This window comes from Castor canadensis, chromosome 19 (genome assembly GCF_047511655.1).
Source record: "Castor canadensis chromosome 19, mCasCan1.hap1v2, whole genome shotgun sequence".
Lineage (NCBI taxonomy): Eukaryota > Metazoa > Chordata > Mammalia > Rodentia > Castoridae > Castor > Castor canadensis.
This window is the reverse complement of record NC_133404.1, coordinates 3128702-3153441: the sequence shown is the minus strand read 5'-3', so window position 1 is coordinate 3153441 and position 24740 is coordinate 3128702. Positions and strand designations below refer to the sequence as shown.

Sequence of the window (24740 nt, the reverse complement as noted above, 5' to 3'; positions counted from 1 at the left end):
TTTTTGATTTGCTGTTCATAAAATTGGTGTAAAAGTTGCCTTTGGTCTCCATTTCCTCTCTTGCTCTTTACTTACTGGACTCATGCTGCATGAAAATTGGTTCTTTTGCCTATTGTGAGACTACAGACGCTGGGCTAATCCTTTGTGGGGTAAAGGAATTCATAAGAATATTCAAGCCAAACTTGTTAATTTGTGTACAGAGACTGAATTTGCTTACGTAATGTGCTCTGAGCTTTTAATAAAGTACCAGACATTTAGGTTGCTCATTTCAGTTTTCTGGTTGACGTTCCATGAAATTTTAGTATCCAGCATCAGTGAAAGATGAATATAAGTAGAAATTCTAAAAGCACATGTCGTGAGTTCTTTTTTACAGTTTCTCTTACTTAGCTTAGTATAAGAAAATGTGTAATGTATTTAGAAGACAATATCTAAAATATTTTCTCATTGTAGAAGGAACAAAGGTAAGTATTTTATTAAAAAAGACATCATTAATTAATAATTACTCTTAATTATTGCTAGAATTAAAAGGTACACAGTCCTCATTCTGATTATCCTTCTTGCTATTGTAAATCTTTTTACCCATGGGAAATCATTTAAAACAGTCTACAAATCATTTGAGGGGAACTTCATTCTTTTAGCTCTTAAGTAGTTTCAAAGTTATTCATTTGCATTTTTTCCCATGATTCAGCTTAACAATCCCAGACCTGACCATATTTTAATTTACTATAAATGGGTCCAAGATAGGAGTTTCAACATGGACTGCATTAAGAGATTGTGTATGTATGTGTATTCAAGTGTAAATCCCTACATTTTTGGACATTATTTTATGTACTTACTTCATTTTCTACTGTAGAATTACCAATAATTAAAATTTTATAATATATAAAATTATAAATTCACATTTGGGATTCACAAATGAATCCTCCCATAGGTAGCAATGATAAAACCCAGAAAAACATTTTAAATAATCAGCTATTTGAAAGTATTAGAAAACACCAAAAGTAGGCAGAAAGCATAGAGTTTCTTCTTCAAAGTAAGTAAAACATTGGGTAAAAATTGTGAGTTTCTGGCATTTTGCACAAAGGGCTCCCTAACTCCCACAGCTCCAGAGACAGAAAGTCACAACCATATTGGCTTGAGGTGTCAGAGGACAAAGTTGAGGACTGTCAGAGAAGCTGGGAATTCAGGAGGAAACCTTGAAACTGAGAGAGCTGCTGAAGGCTGAAACCTAAGTACACACTATTGCTGTGACTATCCAGGGAGACCCCTGGGAACCTTTGTTATAACACTGGAGACCAAATAGGAGATAATCCTTGAAGATGCAACTGCAGTAGGTCTGTTTTTCAAGTTCCCTCCCACCCTCTCCTCCCTCTTTCCGTTTCTTTTTTCTCTGCCTCCCTCCCTCCCTCCCTGGGGTTTGAACTTGGGGCTTACACCTTGAGCCATTCCACCAGTGTCCCCCTCCCCCAACTTTTGTGATGGGTATTTTCGAGATAGGGTTTTGGGAACTATTTGCCCAGTCTGGCCTTGAACCGTGGTCCTCCTGATCTCTGCCTCCTGAGAGTAGCCAGGATTACAGGTGTGAGCCACCAGAGACTGGCTGTTTGGTGCTTTTTTTTGACTAAAGGCATTTCCTCCTTAGGAAGGTGTTGCAGAAAACTGGTCTTTCCACTTTAATTGGAGTCCCAATGATGAGAGAAAGGGGAGGAAATGGTGGCAGGAAACTTCCTGTTTACTTAAAAAAAAAAAAAGCAAAACTTGCTTATAAAACTAGGAAGATCAGTGACCTCCAAGCAAAATAAATATGAAAGAAAACCACACCTACATACATTGTAGGCAAATTGCTAAATGCCAAAGGTAAGGAGAAAAGTCTTGAAAGCAGCCAGCCAGAGATTTTAACACATGACTTTTCAGGAGAAATAATACAGGCTACAGTATCATCCAAAACTCATATTTTAAATGCCTAATTAAAAAAATTCTCAAAAATTCAACATATTTTAGTCCGAATTTTCTATATACTTTTAGTTTGTGTCAAGGCAAATTAACAGAAGATAAGTTCACAATTTTCAGAACATAAGTACATCCAGTATTGATACAATATATATTATCCATAATGTCCAGTTATCATTTAGAAAAAGTGTCCTTCAGAAATGAAGATTGAGGAGCCAGGCACTGGTGTCTCACACCTATAATCCTAGCCACTCAGGAGGCAGACATCAGGAGGATTGAGGTTTGAAGCCAGTCCAGGCAAATAGTTCCGTGAGACCCTATCTCGAAAAAACCCTTCACAAAAAAGGGCTGATGGAGTGGTTTAAGGTGTAAGCCTTGAATTCAAGCCCCAGTACCAAAAAAAAAAAAAGAATATGAGGAGCTGACACAGTGGCTCAAGTGGTAGAACGCTTGTCTAGCAAGTGTGAAGCCCTGAGTTCAAGCCCTAGTACCATAAACACACACACACACACACACACACACACACACACAAGACTAAATAAATATGAAATAAAGGCATTGTCAAACAAATAGCATAAGAGAGAATTTATACTAAAGTATGTATCATATGAGAAGTAATGGGAATTCTTTAAGCCCAAAGGAATTATCCTGTAATGATAGGAGGTGGTAAACTTTTTTTTGCAAAAGGCCACATATTAAATATTTTGGGCTTTGTAGGGTTTCTCTTGAAACTACTCTGCTGTGAATGGATCCATAGCTGAAATACATAAATAAGTTAGAGTGGCTGCATTCCTACAAGACTTCATTATGAGTTGGCATCAGTGGCTCACACCTGTAATCCTAGCTACTTAAAAGGCTGAAATAGGAAATTGCAGGTGGAGGATAGCCTGGACAAAAAAGTTCTCAAGACCCCATCTCAATGGAAAAAAGCTGGATGTGGTGACCTGTCATACAGCTATGCCAGGAGGTGTAAAACAGGAAAATTGTGGTCCAGGCTGGCCTGCCAAAATTGGGAGACCGTATCTCCAGAATAATAACCAGAGCAAAAAGAACCGAAGGCGTAGCTCAAGTGGAGCCACCTGCCTAGCTAGCAAGTGTGAAACCCTGAGTTTAAATCCCAGGACAGCCAAAAAAATCTATATGGACACCAATACTTAAATTTCATATAATTTTCACATGTTACAAAAATGTTCTTTTTTTTTTTTTTTTTCCTCAATAACTTAAAATGTAAAAACTATTCTTGGTTCAGCTCACACAAGAATAGGCAGTGGATTTGATTTTGGCTGTAGACTTTAGTTTGCTGATCCATGATTTATTAGAAAGAATGAAGAAGCCAGAAATGTGCATAAAAATGAGTATATTTTCTTTCCTTCTCTTAATTTTCTTTTAAAAGATGTATGACTTTTTGAGGTAAGAGTTATGACATTTTTTTTCGTTTAAAAATGTGTCCACAAATTCTTTGATATGCCTCCCTTCAAAAGGTGTATGCTGTACTTAGTGACTTTCTTCTAACAAATGCAGTGTGGCAGGAGTGACAATGTGTGGCCTTCCAGATTAAGATATAAAAGGTATTTGTGGGTCTTCTTTCTTCTTTTTCATTTATTGTGTTCCCAAGAGCAGTCTTCATCAGCTCTTCTCTGAGATTTGGCAGGGAATATATTAGAAGAGTGGGAGAAACTGAGGTTCTTAGCATGAGCTGCAGCCTCACTCCCAAAAAGTCATGAGCTGGGAGAGGAGAAGTAATGAGATGGTGGGAGGAAGAGTGAAGAGTCTCACCTCCGTGTTAATTTGTAATCCTAGCCTTCAGACATGATCCTTGTCAGCAGTTACCAGACATGGGCTCTGGGCTTACCCCACCCCCCTACTTTATTACCCTCTCTTAAGTTTCTTGGCCTCGGGCATTAGTATGGGCACACAGATGATGAAAAATTTAATTCCAAAGAAGAACTAAAATGGAAATCACTCACAGAAAGATATCTGGAAAACCCTCAGATATCTAGAAAATAAACAAAATGTGTAACTCATAAGTTAAAGAAAAATTGATAAGAGAAACTTGAAAGTATTTTCATCTGAATGATGGCATATTACAATGCATGGATGCCTTTAAAGATGTGCTTAGACAGAAAACTTAGAGCTTTAAATTCTTACATTAAGAAAAAAGGAAGACAACAAAATTAATGATTTAACCTTTCAGTTCAAGAGTCTAGGAATGAAAGAACACATTAGACTTAAAAAAAAAAAGTTGACGGAACTAAATAAAAAATTAGGGCTAAAATCAGGGACATGGAAAGCAGGTTCACAGTCCATAATTGATTGACCCTGTTATTTGAGGGAGACAGCACATCCAAACTGCTCACCTGTGTCTGGGAAGCAGAAGACAGGAAAGGCTATAGTTCCATTGTCCCCTTTGAGAGTGTCCCTTCAACAACCCAAAGACAACCTTCTGGGCTCAGCCTTTTTGAGGCTCCACCACCTTTAAATAGTGCCATACTACAAAAGGAAAAGTGTATGATAATCTCAGTAGATAGAGAAGAAAGTTTGCCCAAGATTCCACCCATTCCTCTGATAATGTCAGCAGCCTCCTCACTTTACAGAAGATGTGCATGAAATTCTTACAGCAATCTTTTAGAACCAAGGCAAAAGTTGCTGCTTTTTGCCACTCAGATTTGACATTCTGCTAAAAGTCATAGACAGAGCAAGAAGGCAAACAAAAGATACAAAAGGTTACACAGATGGAAAGGGAAGACATAGAAAACATGATCATTAATTTTATTATATAATTTATATAATTTGTATTTATATATTTAATTCATATATTTTATATATAACATATAATGTTATATATAATATATATAAATATATATAATATAATATGATTTTTTTAAAAGACAGTTAAGTCTTGTAGTACACATCTATAATCTCTGCACTTGGGATGTCGAGGTAGGAGAATTTCAGCTTCCAGCCACCCTATACAATTTGAGTTCCAAACCAGCCTGGTCTTGAAACACCTATTTAAAAAAACTAAGACAATAATGTCCTTGGAACTAAAAAAGCAAACTTAAGAACCTCATTGGACCTCAGGTAAATATACAAAATTAATATGCATTCTTGCCATAAACACTTGGAAAATGAAATTTAAAAATTTGTAGTATGAAGCAGCTAGCCTCCTAGATATTGATTGCAACTTTATATAACCCTTCACACATTTTCCAAGGATTAGTCTGTATGACAGAAGGTACATGGCAGAACTGATGGTGTGCCACTTCCAAAATTAAGTTGTAAATGACTGCACCTTCCATCTTTGGTACTTCTTCACTTGGTAGCTCTCACATCACTGTCTCACAAGCAAGCTGCCTCATGTGAGCAGCCCTACAGGCAGTCCCAATGAAGCCTTCAACTGACAGTCATTGAGAAACTGGGGATTGTCACCAAGTATGTGAGGGACCTTAGAAGCTGATTCTTCCCCTTCATTCCAGTCTCAAAATGACTGCAACCTTGGTTGACAGCTAAGTTACTCCTGAATTCCATTTGGACATAAATAACTGTTGTTTTAAATTTCTGGGGTTTACAGTAATTTGATATATGATTAATAAATTAATACAGCATGCACAAACATGAAATAACTTTGGATAAGTTTAACAAATATGTGTAAGACCCAGAGTGTTAAATGTGCAGAAGAGAACATGAGGAAAACCTTTATGATCTTGGCACAAGTAAGTTCTTCTTAGATGAAATATACAAGCATGAGCTCTGAAAGGAAATAATTGGTACTTTCACCAAATTGAAAACTTCTGCTTTCAAATGTTATTAAGGGCCTTGTGCTGGTGAGACAAGTACTCTACCACTTGAGCCACAACCCTGGCCCTTAAATAATATTAGAATAGAAAAATTATGCCATGCCTGAGAAACAGTATTTATTATAGTTTATAATTCTGACACCTAATAAGACAAATCTAAAAGGAACTCTTAAAATAATACAATAAACAGCTCAGTTAAAAAATGGACAAAAGATTTGAACATACATTTCTACTAAAGACGATACATACATGGTTCATAGGCTCATGAAAGATGTCGTTTCATTAGTCTTTAGGAAATTATAAATTATAATCACATGTTCACACAAAGATTGTAAATATCTAAAATGTTAGGCTGAGTGAAAAAGTCTCTGCATGGAGGAGGGCATACTTTTTATTCAGACAAGCTGTGTGGACTGCAGAGTAGTGGTTGCCTTGACCCAGGTGGTGCATGTGGGGGCTTGTCCAAGAAAAGACATGAGGAACCTTTTGTGTGGAAGTGTTTGTTATGTTATAAATTCATTTGTCCAAACTTTCCAACCATGTAATTAAAATGTATGTTTTACTGTTTGAAAGTAAAAAAAAAGAAAAAGTATTTAATTACATGCCATAAAGCCTGAGATGAGTTACAGATAAACTTTTAGGAGAGATTACTTTCCATGAAAGTCCGTGATACAGGATCAGAACTTCTGTTTGAAAATGGTAGATACAAACAAACACAAGAGATGCTGGTATTTATTTTGGTGAAGATGGCGGGGAAGACAGGAAGCTGTATTTCTCTTGAATAAATAGAACATGGACGGACATTCATGCAGTTCATAAACTTTGTGCTCTAAGAACACAGTAGTAACAAAAGTAAGAATTTTTAGCCTTTAAGGTAACATGAAGTAGCATTATCAAGAAAACTATGAAGGTGAAAAAAATAAGTTTAAAGTGTGAAGTAAATGGGAAAACATGAAATAAGGTGCCAGAAGTACATACTATTTAGAATTAATAGAAATGATTGGGCACAGTGACTCAAGCCCACAATCCTAGTTAGTGGGAGGTGAAGACCGGGGGAGGACAGTGGTTCAAGGCCAGCCTGGGCAACAAGTTACCTAGACTATCATCTGAATCAATTGAAAAAAAAAAAAAAAAAGACTGGGCATTTTGGCATGCATTTGTCATCTTAGCCATGCAGGAGACTTAAATAGGATGGTGATCCAGGCTGGCTTGGGTATAAACATGAGATCCTATGTGGAAAATAACTAAAGCAAAAAGGGCTATTGGGAGGGCTCAAGTGGTAGAGCATCTGCCTAGCAAGCAAGAGGCCCTGAGTTCAAATCCAGTACTTCTAATAATAATGATAATAATAAGAAAAAGTATTATTATAATAAAATGGCTTAAGCTCACCAGTTAAACCCTCAAGTTGAATTTTTCAGTAGTTTAGTCTTTAACATTCTTAAAGTGATGAAAATAAAAGGATAGGCAAAGATATACCAGACATACCATTAACATAAAGCTTAATGGTAATCTTCACAGATTTTCATTGAAATTCAGAACTTGTGAAGTTCTTCCCAGTGGAAGAAAACACGGTGAAAATAAGTACAAGGGAACAGGACATCTGTAGTGGGAAGGAGATGTTAGAATTACAACACTCGAAGGATCTTAGACTCCCAAGAAGAGACATGAGTCTGCTAAAAATTTAAGGACAAATGAACAGAAAGCATATATGACTTGCAAAATAAAAGAAAGAAATCAGAGAATAAAGAAAATAATTCAACAAATGGGCTGGGAAAAGCATGTAATAATTAGGGTAAATATAAAACGTGAATAAGATGGTATAAAATTGCAGATATATCAATAATAGCAACAAATTGACGCGATTAAACAGAACAGTAACAATATGAAACTCAGAGATATGAACAAAATGCAGCTGTAGGGTGCTTATAGGAGGTAAATATAAATTTATGAACCAAGCATTAAAAGTAAAAATACTGGGGAAAATTATCTCAGAAAATTTGTTCTTGCTGTCTTTCCCTGCTTCTTTAGGTAAGCACTATTAAGACTTGCTTTTATTATAAATTAGGTTTTTCTTTTTTAAAACATTTACACAGATGCTCTTTTACACAGTTTCCTTTTTTCTCTTGAGGTTTTCTATTAATTCATTAAGACTATTTTCTCCTTTAATTAATACAATTGTGATAGGTATTTTAAATTCCTTTGTTTTTTCGTTTTGCTAATTTTGGCCATGGGAGATCTTAGAATCTGATGCTTATGGAATGAGATCAGGTAGAGGGTGCATGACCTTTTTTTTTTAAAGTTATTGTTAATCTCAAATATTGAGTAAATTATTCCTTAATACCTCTCTATATATTCAAAATGAGATGTGGTATAAAAGTCATCGCATACAAGGGTAGCAGGAAGCCAAAGAAGATGCAGAAAATAGCTACTCTGTTGTGTTTGGACAGAAAATTCATTGTAAGCACTTATGGTGTAGAAGAATTTGAGAACATGAGCTCAATAAAGCAACAGCATGAATTCTAGACTTTGAAATAAGAATGATATTGAAGGAAGATTTTTGAGCTAATAAACAGAGGCAGAAAATACCACCTGTATAAGTGCATGTAATGGAGGATACATAGCTGAAAACTGAATTGCTGATGTTGAGGAAAGGCATGAGATATGTTTCAGTCTGCAGAAGCAAAGAAGGAATGTGGAGAATAGAAGACGGTGTAATCATGCAATAGGTGTATTTTTCTGTGTTTTTGTTTTCTTGTACTGTCGGGACATGTCTAAGTGACAGTTTCCCTAGTTCAGTATCTAGAAGATTTATTCCTGTTTTCTTGTAAAGGTTTTTTGGGCTTTTCTTTTTTTAGTAGTAGTAGTACATTTAGAATTAGTATTGCACCTAGGACTTTTTCCAACTTTACTCTTTTTGCCAGCATCAGTTGTTGAAGAGATGCCTCTTTTTCCACTGATTGTCATGCCATCCTTGTCAAAAGTTCAGTCAATCATAAATGCAAGGATTTATTTCTGGATTTTCAGTTCTGTTTTATTGATGTATTTGTTTGTCTTCATATCATTATCATACTGTGCAGATTAGTATATCTTTGTAGTAAGTTTTGTGATTGGGAGTGTGACTTTTTTTTTTTTTGTGGTACTGGGGTTTGAACTCAGGGCCTCATGCTTAAATGAGGCAGGTGCTCTGCTATTTGAGCCATTCCTCTAGCCTCTAACTTACTTGAAAGGTTGTTTTGGCTATTCTAGGACTCTAACATCACTATATTAATGTAAGGATCAGCTTGATCATTTCTGCAGAAATATGGGAATGTTAATAAGGATTAGATTGATCGATGCATCTATTTGGGAAACATTGTCTTCTTAACAATATTATGTTTCCCATGCACAAATTGGAAAGTGGCTATAGATGAGAGGTCTGAGAGCTCAGAGGATGACTAGATGGGAGGAAACAATTCTTGTTTCCCACTTAATTCTGGATAGTTAAACTCTTATTCCTTGGGGTTTTGCCAGTGACTTCTTCAGCATAGAGGTTTGAGGTCAGAGTTCTTGTGCCCCATCTGTTTTTTGTCAGACTCCTTATCTTCTATCTTGGCCTGTTAAACTTGATCCCCTTTTCTTTTCAGTGGGGTATCTGGTGTTTTGTTATGAAGGTTTCTTGAAGAGATTATTTTTGCAATTAATCACATTTAGGATAGAGTACCTGTACAGCAAATTAAAGGACCCAGGAAGCTGAATTCAGTAATGACCTAGGTACATCAAATGTTGAATTTGGGGAAATCAAGAACTGGAATCAGGAAATGAACTGACAGCAGTGGTATATAGAATGGATTGATTAAGGAACACTATGTTCTCTGCTTTGCTCATAAAGCAGGTGTCATAACTGACTTGTCTTAAGTCTTGGTACTATGAGCCTCCTATAGTTTGACCCCACAGGTGTGCTACAGTTTACTTAATGAGGAAATGGGCATAAGAACAAATGTTTTGCTTGCATGATAACATCCAGACAGCTGTTTTTAAAAGGGACTGTGGTCTGTTGTGACATGTAGTATGTCCCTGACACATAGTAATTGGATAGTAAATGGTTTTCTGGTTCCGTTGCTGCGTATTGCCTAAATGGACTTGAGTTTGAAGCTTTCCCTTCAGTTGTCGTAGATAATCTCTGTCAAATTAGGAATCAGGAATTAGGATGAAGAATTAGGAATTAGTCATGCTATGTAATGCTCTGAAAGGGATTCAAGGCAGCAATTGCCATTTAAACATTCTTTTTTTTCTTCCTTAGGCACATGCTAAGCAAGCATTCTTCCGCTGAGCTATCCCTGCCCATTGTTCATTTCTTATTCCATTAATGAATTTTAGAAACTAAGTTGAATCAGTTTAAAAATGAAACAGGCTTCTCAGGGACATACCCATGTCTTTCCAGTCTGCCTTTTGGATAAAAGCACCAAGCAGAGACCACATTAATTCCCTTTGCTATACTGTGATCCCTATGTTATTCATATGAATCCAAAACTCACTGAAAGAAGGCTGGAACAACACAAATAAGTTTTTCATTATGGGTAAAAAGATCAGGTGACACTGTCAGGTTTTCTTTTCCTTGGCTGTTACTTCGTGAGCTGAGTGAAAAGCATGAAAACAATAACAATAAAACAAAACCAAGAAAATCCCAATATTATGTTTTCCAGTTCATGAACATGCACAGCATGCTATCTATGTGAATCTTAAGTTTTAGATGGTGCTTTGTACTGTTCAGTGCAGACCTCATGTGCCGTCTTGTTAAATTTTTACTTCACTTTATTGTGGGGGCACAGTGTGACACTTCCACAAGTTTATACAATATATCACCCCCATCATTCTCCTTTATTCCCCCCTTGTTTTGTTAAATTTATTTATATTGTTTTGATGTTATTAATGGAATTTTTTCTTAATTTAGATCAGATCATTTATTGCTATTGTGTAGAAATAGAATTGAGTTTTGCATATTGATCTTGTTTCTTCTAATTTTGCTGAACTTACTGGTACATACTGATTTTTGTAAATTCCTTAGGATTTTCTACATACTCAGTTGTCTTGAATAAAGATACTTTCATGTCTTCCTTTCCATTGTGTCTTCCATATATTGCATAAATGTTTATATATGTGTCTATTATGAAAATTGATAGGTTTATGCTTATTGAACTTATAAGACTATATTTTAAACATATTGTTAATCCTTAAAACAGTTATTCCTTTTTTTATTCCCATTGTCTTTATCTGTGAAGTCAATTGATCTTTACAATATATGGTCCATGTCAACAATGTATTTGTTGCTGAAAAATGATGCCAAAGGGGTCATAGTAAATGTTTTGTGAGTATAAAAATAAGACATGAACTTACATACTTCTGGTTCCTCATCCCAATTGTCCTTATATTTCTGAATGTTAATGTTTAAATGAAAGAAGGAATAAGGCAAATTCCCAAATTGGATTCACTGTTAACTAAATCATATTTCTAAGTGATAGTTATGAAACTTTACTCATATTTTTAATCTTAGATGTTTCTGAGGTATTTATTTAGCAAATATTTAACTATTAAACTACATTAATTTTTATTTGTCTGTAGAAAAATTGTTTCATATTTAGTTTTTCTTGGTATTGATTTGAAAATTTCTGCCCCCTCCCCCCTTTTTGCTAGGTATCACCCGGAAAAATCCCAGAACACCTCTTTCTGATCTCCAAGGCATGAATACACTAAATGAGAAAAACCAACAGTAAGTTTGACTTCAAGGAGGTGTAGAAGGAATGACTACCAATCTTACTAATGCTTCATGACTGTTAAGTTCAATCTCAGTTTTCTTACTTGCTAAAGGCCTAATAATGATGCAATTACAAGTTATTAGGTTAGAGATAAGAAACATTGTATGGTAAAATGGTTCTACAATTTAAAAATTCCCTAGAATAAATTAAAATGAGGTGATATGCTTTAACTTCTAGAACCTTTTTCAATTTATATCTTTTGCAACATTTTAAGGATTATTCGACTTCTTTTCATGGATATCTTACTGATAAGTAGAAATTGAGCAGTTTAATTTACACAAACCATCAAATGCCTTTTCTTATGATTACCAAAGCTTGCCCTTTATCACTTTCAATGACAACCATTTTAGTAGAATTCGAAAGGAAAATGCAAAAATAAACTTCTGAATTTATAGTTACCTTTATAGTACCATTCAGTAAACATTAAATTTATATGAGAAAGAAAATTGTTTGGTTTTAGATTGTACTCTACATTTTAAGTATCAAGAGAATTGAGCTCCTTAATGATAGGGATGGTCTGTCATTGTTTATTTTTTTTCCAATTGAGTTACCATGTCTTTCAAATATATATTGTCACTTGTCTTCTGAGTAACTTCTTTTTCTTTAAATGTCTTTTTGATGCTTGTTAAAAATAGTCTGAGGCTAGCAGTATGGCTCAGGTGGTAGAGTGCCTGCCTAGCAAGCATGAGCCCTGAGTTCAAACGTCAGTGCTGCCAAATAAATAAATAGTAGTCTGAATGGGATGCTGTGGCTCATATGTATAATAATAGCTCCTTGGGAGGTTGAAATTAGGAAGATCACAGTTTGAGGCCAGTATGGGCAAAAATTTAGCAGGACCCCATCTCAGTAAAATTGAGAAAGTAGTGCTCCCTTCTCAGCAGCACACATAATAAAATTGGAACGATGCAGAGAAGATTAATAAGTCCCCTGTACAAGGAAGATCCTCATATTTATGAAGTATTCCATAATTTTTCACTATACAAGGTGATGAGCAAGTGAAGATTAGAAAAGAATCATATGTTACAACAAAAAGACAGGAATTACTAAATAACTTTTCAATTATAAGTCTGAATATTAGTAGTCTCCACCTTCCAATGAAAAGACACAGACTTGTGGGCTGGATTAAAAAACAAAGTTCGGGGCCAGACACAGTGGCTCACATCTGTAATCCTAGCAACTCAAGAGGCAGAGATGGAAGATCACAGTGGCATTTTTGCCAGCCTGGGCAAAAACATTAGTGAGATTCCAGCTCAGTAAGCCAGGTGTGGTGGCATATGCCTGTGATCCCAGCTATGTGGGAGGCTGTAGGTAGGGGATCTCAGTTTGAGCCACTGCCTGGCATAAATTGGAGACCTTACCTGAAAGACAAATAAAGGAAAAGGGGGTTTGGGGCATGGTTCAAGTGGCAAAGCACTTTCCTAGCATATGTAAGGCCCTGACTTTAAATCCTAGTGTACCACAAAACAAACAAACAAACAAAAAATTAAACAAGACCCAACCACTGGAACAGAACACAAGAAATGCACCTCTTGGCAATGACAAACACAGCTTAAAGTAAAAGAATAGAAAAAGATATTCTAAGCAAATGGAGCCCCAAATCAAGCAGGAGTAGCTATACTCATATCTGACAAAACAGACTTCAAATGAAAACTAGCCAGAACAAAGAAAGTAATTTCATTTTGGTAAAGGGAACAGTCCATCAAGAGGATATAACAATTGTGTAACAAACATCAGACACCCAATTTCGTAAAACATAATACTGGACATAAAAGTACATTAGACTTCATTACAAAGGGACATGGCTCAAGTGGTAAGAGTTCCTGTCTAGCTAGTGTAAGGCACTAGCTCACAAAAAAAAAGAAGGCAATCCTAAAATTCACTAGAAGCACAAAACAGCCAAAGCAATTTTTTTTTTTCATTTTGCTGGGAAGGGGGTACATTGTGACATTTACAAAAGTTCTTATAGTGTATCAAATATATCATACTTGAATTCACCCCCCTCCACCATTCTCTTTTATCCCCCCTTCCCCCTATTCCTGGAATAGTATCAACAGGTCTCATTTTTACATTTACATCCATGAATACACAGTATTTGCACCATAGTCACCCTCCTATACTCTTTCCCCACCATCTCCCTCCTCATCTTGGTATCAACTCGTCCCCCAACAGGATCTGTTCTGCTTTCCTGTTCTGATTTCTTAGAAGGAAAAAAAATGACATTTTTGCTTGTTTAAGATAACTACGCAAGGAGTTTCTTTGTGACATTTCTGTGTATGTATGTATTATAACGTGAATTGGTTCATCTCTGTTTTCCTTCATTTTACTTTAGTCCCTTTCTTATGGTGGTTTCAGCTGGCTTAAAAATTTTATATTCATTCTTGTATAGAAAGTACATCAGCCATATTCACCTTCTTAACTTCCTTCTTTTTCCCCTCTTGTATGTGACCTCCATTTAATATGTCCTATTTTTCATAATATTGCTGTATTTGTATTAGGTCTGTATTCCACATGTGAAAGAATATGTGTGGCTTTTGGCCTTCTGAATTTGGCTGACTTCACTTAAGATGGTATTTTCCAGTTCCATCTATTTACTTGCAGATGACAAAATTTCATTCTTCTTTGTGTCAGCCAAAGTAATTCTAAGCAAAAGGAATAATGCTAGAGCTATTACAGTCCCTGACTTTAAATTATACCACATATCCATAGTAACAAAAACAGCTTAGTTCTGGCTCAAAAACAGAAAAAAAGACTGTTGGAACAGAACACAAAACCAAGAAAGAAAACCACACAGCTACAGCCATCTGATGTTTGACAAAGGCGGTAAAAACATACACTGTAGAAAAAGACAACCCTCTTCAACAGATGTGTTGGGAAAAGTGGATATCCACATGTAGAAGACTGAAACTAGATCCTTGTCTCTCTCTCTGTGTGTAGATAAATCAACTCAAATGAATCAGTGGTGTTAATAATTTACAAAACTTTGAAACTATTACAGGGAAAACACTTGAAGTTACAGGCATAGGCAATACCTTTGTGAATAGCAGTCCAATAGCTTAGGAAATAAGAGCAAGAATTGACAAGTGGGATTGCATTGGACTAAAAAGTTTCTGCACATGAAAGAAAACAAGTACAGAATGAAGTGACAATCCCCAGAATGTGAGAAAAATCTTTGCAAGATATCCATTGGAAAAATTATTATTATTGAGAATACTTAAGTCTCAAAAATTAAACATTAATGAAAAATAATTCAATTATGGACAGATTGAACAATTTTCAAACAAAATAGAAATAGCTAATAAATACATGAAGAAATGGTCAGCATCCCTAGTCGTAAAGGAAATTCAAATAAAAACTACACATATTACAGCTCACCCTAGTCAGAAAGCAATCATCAGGAAAACAAGCAATAAAGAATGCTTGGGAGAATGAAGGTTGTGGGGAGGAATCTTAAATTCTGTCGGCAGGAATATAAATTAGTGCCACCACTCTAGAAATCAGTTTGGAGGTCCCTCATAAATAGAACTAAAATAGACCTACCATGTGATCCTGCTGTACCACTCCTGGTTATATATATACAAAGGAATGTATATCAGCATACAACAAAGATTGTTGCACACTGTTTATTGCAGCACTTGACAAAAATCAAGTTACAGAATCAGCCTACATGCTCATTAACCAAATAGTAGATAAAGAAATATGGTAAAAATACCCAATGAAGTATTACTCAGCCACGAAGAAGAGTTGAGAGTATGTCGTTTGTAGAAAATGGATGGAACTGGAGATCATCACATTGAGTAAGATAAGCCAAACTCAGAAATACAATTTCTGCTCATATGTGGAGACATCCTAAATAAAAATGATTATAAAAGTTTCTTTTGGGGGTGGGAGGAGTAAAGAAGAGGGTAATTGGAGGTGTATAGATAAAAGTGTATTATGTGTATGTATGAAAATAACATAATAAAACCCACTAAAACCTTTTTACAAGAATGGGGAGGGGGGAAGGAGTTAATAAAAAGTAACAGGAGATGAATTTGATCAAAGTACATTTTATATATATATAGGAATATCACAGTGCAACACTTTTGTTCAATTTACACTAGCTAAAAATTGAGAAAAAATTTGATTTTTGGTGATTATAAACTGAAACAAATGACTTAACTCACCCCAAAACAGGACAGGACACAATAAGAGAAGAGAATTATAGAACAATCTGTTTAATGAACATAGATACAAGATTTTCAATAAAATACTTCAAACCAAATTCAACAACACATCAAAAAGATCATCCACCACTATCAAGTTGGTTTCATTGCAAGGATGCAAACATGGTTCAACATATGTAAATCAATAAATGTAACACAGAATATAAATAAAATCAAGGAAAAAATTGCCTGATTATCTCAATTGATGCTGAGAAAGCCTTTGACAAAAATTCAGTGACCTAAGAGTAGAAAAAATGTAGCTCTACATCATGAAGGTGATATATCACTAACATCATGGTGAATAGGAAGAAACTGACATAATTTCCTGCAAAGTTAGGAACAAGACAGGGCTGTCCATTCTCCCCATTCTCATTCCATATAGTACTGGAATTCCTAAGTGGAGCAATATGAAAACAAAGACCCCAAATAGCAAAAGCAATCCTGAGCAAAAAGAGCAATGCCAGAGCTATCACAATATGGGATTTCAAATCATGCTACAGAGCCATAGTCAAAAAAATAGCACAGTACTGGCACAAAAAAGCAGACACACAGACCATTGGACCAGAATAGAAGACCCAGCAATAAAACCACACAACTACAGCCATCTGATCTTGATGAAGGAGTCAAAAACAGTGGGGAAAAGACAGCCTCTTCAACAAATGGTGCTGCATACTTGTGACCTACATGCAGAAGAGTGAAACTAGATCCCTATTTCTCACTCTGTACCAAAATCACCTTCAAATGGGTAAAGACCTTAATGTAAAGTTTGAAACTACTACAGAAGGAAAGCCCTGGAAGATACAGGCGTATGTTATTTTCTGAGTAGGACTCTAATTTAGCTCAAGAAATAAGAGCAAGAATTGGCAAATGGGATCGAATCAAATTTTAAAAATTTCTGACATCAAAAGAAACAGTTACCAAAATCAAGAGACAACCCACAGAAAATCTTTACCAGCTGTTCAACAAATAAAAGAATTAATATCCAGAGTATACAAAGAGCTTAAAAAAAAAACCTAAACAGCAAATAAACTAATAATCCAATTAATTCATGGGCAAGTGAATTGAACATACAGTTCTCAAAAGAAAAAATGTAAATGGCCAGTAACTACATGAAGAAAGCTTCACCATCATTAGCCAAAAAGGAAATGCAAATCAACACTTATGTAAGATTCCATCTCACCACAATCAGATTGACATTTCATCAAGAAAACAAACAACAAATGCTGGTGAGGATACAGGGAGAAAAGGGGACCCTCATACAGTTTTGTTGGGAATATGAATTGGTGTAACCACTAAAGAAATCAGTGTGGAAGTTCCTCAAAAATCTAAAATAGACCTACCTTCCAACCCTTTGGTACCACTTTTGGGCATATATCTGAAGGAGTGTAAATCGATACCTGATACCCATTGTTTTGTTCATAATAGCTGAACTGAAATCAGCCAAGGTGCCCTAGACTAGATGAATGGATGAAAATGTGTGTGTGTGTGTGTGTGTGTGTGTGTGTGTGTGTGAGATAGAATATTACTTAACCATAAAGAAAAGTGAAATTATGTCATTTGCAAGACAGTGGATGGAACTGGGAATCATCATGTTGAGTGAAGTCAGCCAACTTCAAAACGCCAAATGTCACATGTTCTCATTTGTAGATCCTAAACCTAAAATGATGGTAGTGGTGGTGATGATGGCAATTGGACATGAACGAGAAAGGGGATGGTCTGGGTGTGGTCAATGGAAGGGGGATGGGAAGGGGATGGTCTGGGTGTGGTCAATGGAAGGGGATGGGGAAAGGGAAGGTTGCTGAAGGTGGAGCACTGACACACACTACATCCATGCATATAGCATGCTATACATACGAAGGCAGCATATTGAAGCCTACCAAATGCTGCTTGAAATGATGGGTAGCTGGGCACCTATTGCTCACGCCTGTAATCTTAGCTATTTGGGGGTCTTGAAATCCAGAGGATCTCAGTTTGAGGTTAACCCCAGGCAAATAGTTCATGAGACCCCCATCTCCAAAATAACCAGAGCAAAATGGACTAGAGATGTGGCTTAAGCAGTAGAGCACCTGTTTTTCACGCACGAAACCCTGAGTTCAAACTTACCCTCCATGCACCTGAATTTTATAGGGTCTTTACTAGAAGTCCTGTGCCTGGACATTTGGCCTACTGTGAGCCTCTTATTTTATTTATGATTTTCCATCTCTTGGTTTTGTTCTGTTTTGCTTTGCTTTGTCTTCTACTTCTTCACTCTTAAATCTCCTCTTACAGGTTAAAAAATATGTATCCTGAAGTCATCTTTAGTTCCCGCCTCATGCACTGCATATTTTTTTCTGTCGATAAGTCATATAAACTCTACCCTGAGATGATTTCTGAAAGAGTTCACGCCAGTCACATTTTTCCATGATTACCACAGCTCAGGACATCGTGATCACTTACGTAATTTATTATAGCAGTGCCTTACCATAACCTCTGGTTTTGTCCTTGGTCTCCTGAACCATATTTAATATAGCAGCCAGAATGATTGTTTTCGTATAGAAGATGAATCATGTCAAGGTTTTGCTCAGAATCCTGGTGATTATTTCTTTTTCATACCAACAGAAGCCAAAAATCCTTATGCTACCTACCTACAAGGCATACTGCAGCATGGCCTCTTTCTCCCACTTTGCCTTGGTTTCCTGCCTGCTTATGTCCATGCCAGACTTGTTGGCTTGTTTAGTGCCTGTCACACTCACCAACAGCATGCCCATCTCAGGGACTGGTGTTTTCTCCCTTCTTCAATTGAAGTGCTCTTCTGGCTAATCACTGTCTTCGGTCGCCTTACTGTCCTCTGTTTCTCAGATGACAGTATTACTGTTTCATTATTATTATTATTATTTTATTTATTTATTTATTTATTTATTTTGAGACAGGATCTCACCATATAGCCTTGAATTCCCTGTATAGCCTAGACTGCCCTTGAACTCGTGTTCTTCCTGCCTTATCTTCCCAAAGGGTTGGGATTATAGACATGCACCACCATCTGTATTTAAATGGAACCCTATCAATGAGGTCTTCCCTGACCTATTTTGAAAGCCTATCATATTTTATCCTTTCTTACTGTTTAATTTCTTTCCTTAATATCTGTTATTTGGCACACAGCATACTTTCCTTTGTCCTCCTTGAATCCTACCTGACTGTAGGCCACTTAATGATAAGAACTTTAATTTTTGTTCTGTTGTATGCACAGTGATAGAGAAGCAATTGACATGTAGTTGGCGTTAAATGATTACTTTAAAACCAATGAATGAATGTCAGATTCTCCATAAAAATTTAACCTTTCTCTGTGGAAAATATAATCCTGTCTGCTAGCATTATAGAGGTAGTTGGATAGGAATATTGAGGATATTTTTATTTCCAGGATTACCCCTGACTTCTGTATTTCTGTCCTCATTTGTGCATAGTGTTGGATAGGTCATGGACTCGCATGCATCCCTTGCATAGGTAAAGAGAGCAGTCAAAGCCTGAGAGAGCCGTATGTCTTCCATACTGCAAAGATGTGTTGCTGTCATTTGTCAGTATATTCTCTTTGTTCTTAAGTGTTAGTTCCTTAAAATTGTGTTATATGTGTTTCTGTGGACTTTTGGAAAGATCCAAGTATGTGTCTAATTTGTTCCCTAGCTGGAAAATACTCCATTCTTACAATTTTATGCGTTTTGTTCATTCTTGTATCACCAGTACCTGTAATAGTGGTCTGCCCATACTGAAAGCTTAGTATTTTTGGTGGCTGTGCCACTAGCGAGTGTGTGTGTGTGAGTAAGATGTCCCATTTAGATAGGGACATGCAGTGGTTTGGCCTAGTAGGATTGCAAGTTACTATAGTAACATTTGGAAGTTCTGAGAAAGAGAAAGCCACTGTATTGTATTACATTCTTTTATTTACTGGTTATTGAATGGTAACAGTGTATTTAATGATGTTAGCTCCATCACATATGTGCTCATCTACCTGCACATTTGTATATGAATGTTTCATAATTCACAGAAATAGTTTGTTGAGAATGAGAAAAGGTCAGTTGATTGTAATCATTCTGATAAAATCATTTTCTGCTGCCTAGCATTTTTTTCTAGATCCTTATATTTCATGTTTTATTTTAATTTAAATAATATAAAAAGTGGTACAGATATCTTAATCTTAACTAAGGCAAATTATGCTACTTTAAAATTTTTTTACAGTGATTCATTTGATATCACCTGGAATGTCAGACCTGGGATTCGCCAGAGCAGACTACCAAGTGGCACCTCCTTGCTTGATAAAGATGGGATATTTGCTAATTCAGCAAGCAGCAAACTACTGGAAAGAGCGCATGGGATTCTCACGTCAGTACTGATCAGTAACATGGATTCCTCTTTTATGAGTGGCTTACAGTTTCTCACCGCAGAAGATGAAGAGAAATAAAGTGTTATTTTCATGGGTGTAACTTTGATTGAATCAAGACCCCAAAGCATTTAATCAGCATTCAGAGTTAGGAATCTAATGCACTGCATGGTGTTTTGCTTTCAGTTTTGCAAATCACCAGGAAAATCAAGGTTGAATATTAATTTTGGAATGATTATTTTACTTTTTAATTAGCATACGTATATAGTAAGAGGGGGTTTCATGTGATAATTCCATGGATGCGTGAAGTGTATTTTGAGCAAGTTTCCCCCTCCTTTCTTCCCCCCCCCCCCCCGCAAGATGATTCTTTATTGTTCTTTTCTTTTAGAGAATGAAAAACCTATCTCATTTTAGGATTTCCAGTTGTTACTAGAATTATTATCCTTTAATTCTGGCTGTCTTAACAATTGGGCAGGAAAATCTCTTATAAATTGTGAATGGGGGACAATACATGGTAGCATATAACATTTATTCAAAGTCCACCATTCTCATTGCCTCATCATGGAACTGGCTTGAGGACATAGACATAACCGTAAATTATGGTCCAGTAGAAAGTTATTAGGTTGCTAACATTAATTAAGTTTGTACTTTCCAAGCATTTTTTTTACCACTACCTACAGTGTAGATTTCCTAAATCATTGCTTGATAGTGTTAAGTGTAAGTCATTGTTAATAGTCTTAATAAGCTTAATTTACGTAGGTCTTGCTCGACTCCAGAAATGTGCCTTCATCTAAGGCAGACCTCAGATTCTAAGCTAGTTCTTTCTAACTTCTCAGTACATATTCATAAGCATTGGATTTTATTCCCTTTATTTCTGAACTCATAAAAAAATTGAATATAAAATGAACTGAATGTAAAAAAAATAGGATTTTTAATTTCCAAAAGGTGAATGATTATATTTTGTTGAAAAGTAAACTTTTAAAGGTTCATGATATGTAGGCATCCCATTTATAGTCTTGAAGTGGTAGAAATAAAGTTTTTGTAGGTGTAGAAAAACCGTCCTATTTCAGTGCAAGAAAACGAAGCCAGCTTAGAATGCATGACATGTTAATACTGACTACAGATAACCTCTGACCTTTTCTTTTCCCTGCTTACACTTCCTTCCCAAAGGTATCCTCTTGATTAAGTCAGATAAGTTTTTCATGTAGGGAACCTACATTCCTAGAAATATGTGTCTAATCTGTTTCTAATCTTGAAAGGATTCATCTCTTCAGTAGTGTTTTCTAATGGGTGATCTTTTTCTTTATAGAAGAAACAAAAACTTCAAATCCAAGCCTGTCCTTCCGAAGGTAAGTGCTATTTCTTTTCCTACTAATTCTCTGTTATGTAAATACTTTGTATTAACTCAAGCAACCAACCTTTATAAATCAAAGACAAGAAATATCTTATTACTTAAGTACTATTGTGTACTTATTTGAATCTTTTTTATAAACAATGATGGTCAGTATGAAATATACAAGCTTAATTGTTCAGATTAATATTTATGACAATACCAAGTTTTAGTTGTTTTAAAAGGTCCTGGATATAAATTTTTTTGCTTGTTTGTTTCACTGAGGTTTGAACTCAAGGCCTCGTGTTTGCTAGGCAGGTGCTGTTAAACTGCTTGAGCCCCTCCAGCAACTCCTCCTGGATATAAATGTAAATTTTTGTTTAGAAATTATCCCTTTAGAGAGATCTTTTCATTTTTCCTTGAGCCAAGTTAGCATTAAAATCTGAATTTTAAGAACTTTTCTAATTAGTACAGGAGTTGGCCAGGTTTTTCTGTAAAGACCTAAATAGTCTTTGTGGTTCTGTGGTTTCTGTTGTAACTATTTAGGTCTGCTGTTGTAGGACAAATGTGGTTATAGAGAACGCGTTACGGAACAAGTGTATCTGTACTCCTATAAAACTTCATGAAATGACATTTGGGATTCATATTCTTTTTCACATATCTAGAAATATTATTCTTTGGATTTTTCTTTTTTTACCCAGATAAACCATTATAAACAGTGGGAGGTATTTGGCATACAGGCTGTAGTTTGCCTATCACAATCTATATTACTTATGTAGAGCTGGCATTTACAGACTTACTGAATTTTCTAAAAGAAGAAAAAAGTCCTAATGATTCTTTCTCTTGTACCCTCCCAAATAAGGACTCTTGTTACTTGGATCCTTGCTAATGAAGTATAAAATTTTAGGTCTCATAAATAGATCTCTAGTTCAAGAAATAAGAAACGAGTCTATTGCTGTTCTTTTTACTAGAGTCACCTTTTCTTCCACACAGAAAATATAATGTGTCCCTGATGTGATTTCTGGTCGTGGCGAATATTGTTTTAAAGCACAAAAAGTTTTCATGGTTTATTAGTTACTTTATTATGAGAAGGTTTTAGGTAAAGAAAACAAATTGTGAAAGGGATCACATTTGTTATCACACATCATTACGTATTCCTTTGTCTTCCTTTTCCTTCTTTTTTAGTATTTGTGTGCCACCTGTGAGCCTACTATTTGGACTCTTCTTTTCATTCTCTTCAAATAGATAACTTCTCATTAAAGTTCTTGTTATATTCAATATGAATATGTTGCATACACTTGAAATAAGCAGTTCTAATCATTCATAGGAATCCCATCTCTTTCTTTTATTAAATGTAGCTGTTTTGTTTTAGTGTGTCTCTTTGATTCTAATGTATATCTAATATTCGAGAGGCAATATGATAGCCCATAGGAAGATAGGCTATGGTGTCAAATTGATCTGCAGTCAAATTATGGATCTGTTACTTGTTTTGAGATTTTTTTAGAATGAATTTTCTAACTTGTCTTAAACCTCTCATGTTATAATTGAAGATCTATGTTTTGTATGACTAGACGTCAATGAATAATAAGTATTTTGCTTCATGTTTGGTGCCAGAAGGTTAAGAGTGAACTTGTGATCTATTTGTATATATTCATAGGCATTGTCTATAGTTTGGCTTAATAATCTGACATTCTTTTTAACTTTGCTTTTCTCTGAAATCTTTACCCTCTTTGTACCTTGCCATGTGAAGCTGGTACAGCTTCCAGTTTAAGATTCAGCTGCTTGCATTAAGGGCATCTCCAGTACTTTATTCTGTTGCTATAAGTAGGATTTAGAATGCTTTATTTTTATCATAGTCCTGATAAGTTAAACATAGACATTTAGCAAATATAACCAATCTCCCTGGCCCTCAGCTAATATAGCTCTGGCATTTTTTGTTTTGTATTGCTTTGCCTTCTTCATTTTTTTTTTTTGAAGTGTTCACAGCAGCTTTATTTGTAGTAAACACTGGAAGCATCCCAAATGTTCACTGACAGGAGAATGGAAAAATGAGCTGTTTTATTTCTATAAGTGGAATATTTAATTTACCAAATAAAAACTAACTATTGATACATGCAGCAACATGAATGAATCACAAAATAATCTACCAAGAATAGATACTACATATAAAATCCTAAAACTATGTACTAATACATGATGACACAAAGAGGTGGTTTTAAAGTGACACACAGTATCTTTACATGCTACACATCCCCAAGATGAGTTCAGAAAAGTGGATAAAACACACTCCTCCCAGTTTCTCCCTGGAAGGAGTTTGCACACTTTTTCAGCTGCTACTTGAGGATTGGGCTCCTATCTTGCCTGCATCATGGAGCATAGACAAACAATAGACTTCCCAAGACTGAATCAGCGTCTGCATGCTCTGCATCTTCCCCCCCATTTGCTCTTGTGATGAAGCCGGATCTGTGGATTCTCCACAGAAGTTTGTCCATACATCAAATGTCACAACTTCTTCTGCTCCCACCCAGGGGAAGCACTAACAGAACTTGGCCTGTCCTCATCTCCTGGGGAGCCACTAAAAACAGAGGGAGCTTGGAAAAAACATAAAAGATTGAGAGATGCCATGAAGTCTGTGGCCACACTGATTAGTGAGGTGGTTCTTCTACAAGAAGTTGGTCTAATAGGATAAGAAGAGGATGTACAGAAACTAATATAGTGAAGGAAAATAATGAAACATGAAGTATCTTCCAAAAAAACCCCATGAGATAAATGTCCAGAAACTGCTCTAATGAAATGGAGATATGCTATTTTACACAGCAGGGGATTAAAAGAATGGTCATAAAGATTTTCAAACTGTAAGGAGAGCAGTACATGAGCAAACTTTCTACAAAGATATTGGAGGTATAAATAGTACAATAAAGAGAGAGCCAAAGAAAGTGATAAGTGAGCTGAAAAATTCAGTACAGGGATTCAATAGCAGTGCTTGAAACACGGCACTGGAAATCATCCAATTAGAAGGACAAAAAAAAATGACAAAAAGTGAAGATAGATTAAGGAACTTATTTGACACCATCAAGTGGAATGATCTGTGCATTATTGGTGTGCCTGAAGGAGTCGAGAGAAAGGATAGAAAACATTTTAAAAGAAGTAATGGCAGAAATCTTCTCAAGCCTGGAATAAGAATTGGTAGTTCAGATCCAAAAAGTTGAAAGGACACTGACTAATATCTATCCAACAGATCCACGCCGAGACATATTATAATCAAAATTGCCAAAAGTAAAGAGGTTTGAAAGTAGCAAGAAAAAAAGTGGCTTCTTG

General features: G+C 35.7%; 1 protein-coding gene and 1 non-coding gene across 12 annotated transcripts in view; both read left to right on the top strand.

Annotated features, from left to right (window-relative positions):
* Myo9a (myosin IXA) overlaps nucleotides 1–24740 on the top strand; it is a 242541-nt gene that overhangs the window by 137913 nt on the left and 79888 nt on the right. For all 11 annotated transcript variants that reach the window (XM_074061667.1, XM_074061666.1, XM_020181924.2 and 8 more), the window contains 3 exons: nucleotides 11418–11493; nucleotides 19951–20094; nucleotides 21402–21441. In XM_074061667.1, the coding sequence (XP_073917768.1) occupies nucleotides 11418–11493; nucleotides 19951–20094; nucleotides 21402–21441 (260 nt within the window). The remainder of the gene's footprint in view (nucleotides 1–11417; nucleotides 11494–19950; nucleotides 20095–21401; nucleotides 21442–24740) is intronic.
* On the top strand, nucleotides 12403–12511 carry LOC141419372 (U6 spliceosomal RNA). Its single transcript, XR_012444147.1, has one exon. It is a non-coding gene; the product is annotated as a U6 spliceosomal RNA (small nuclear RNA).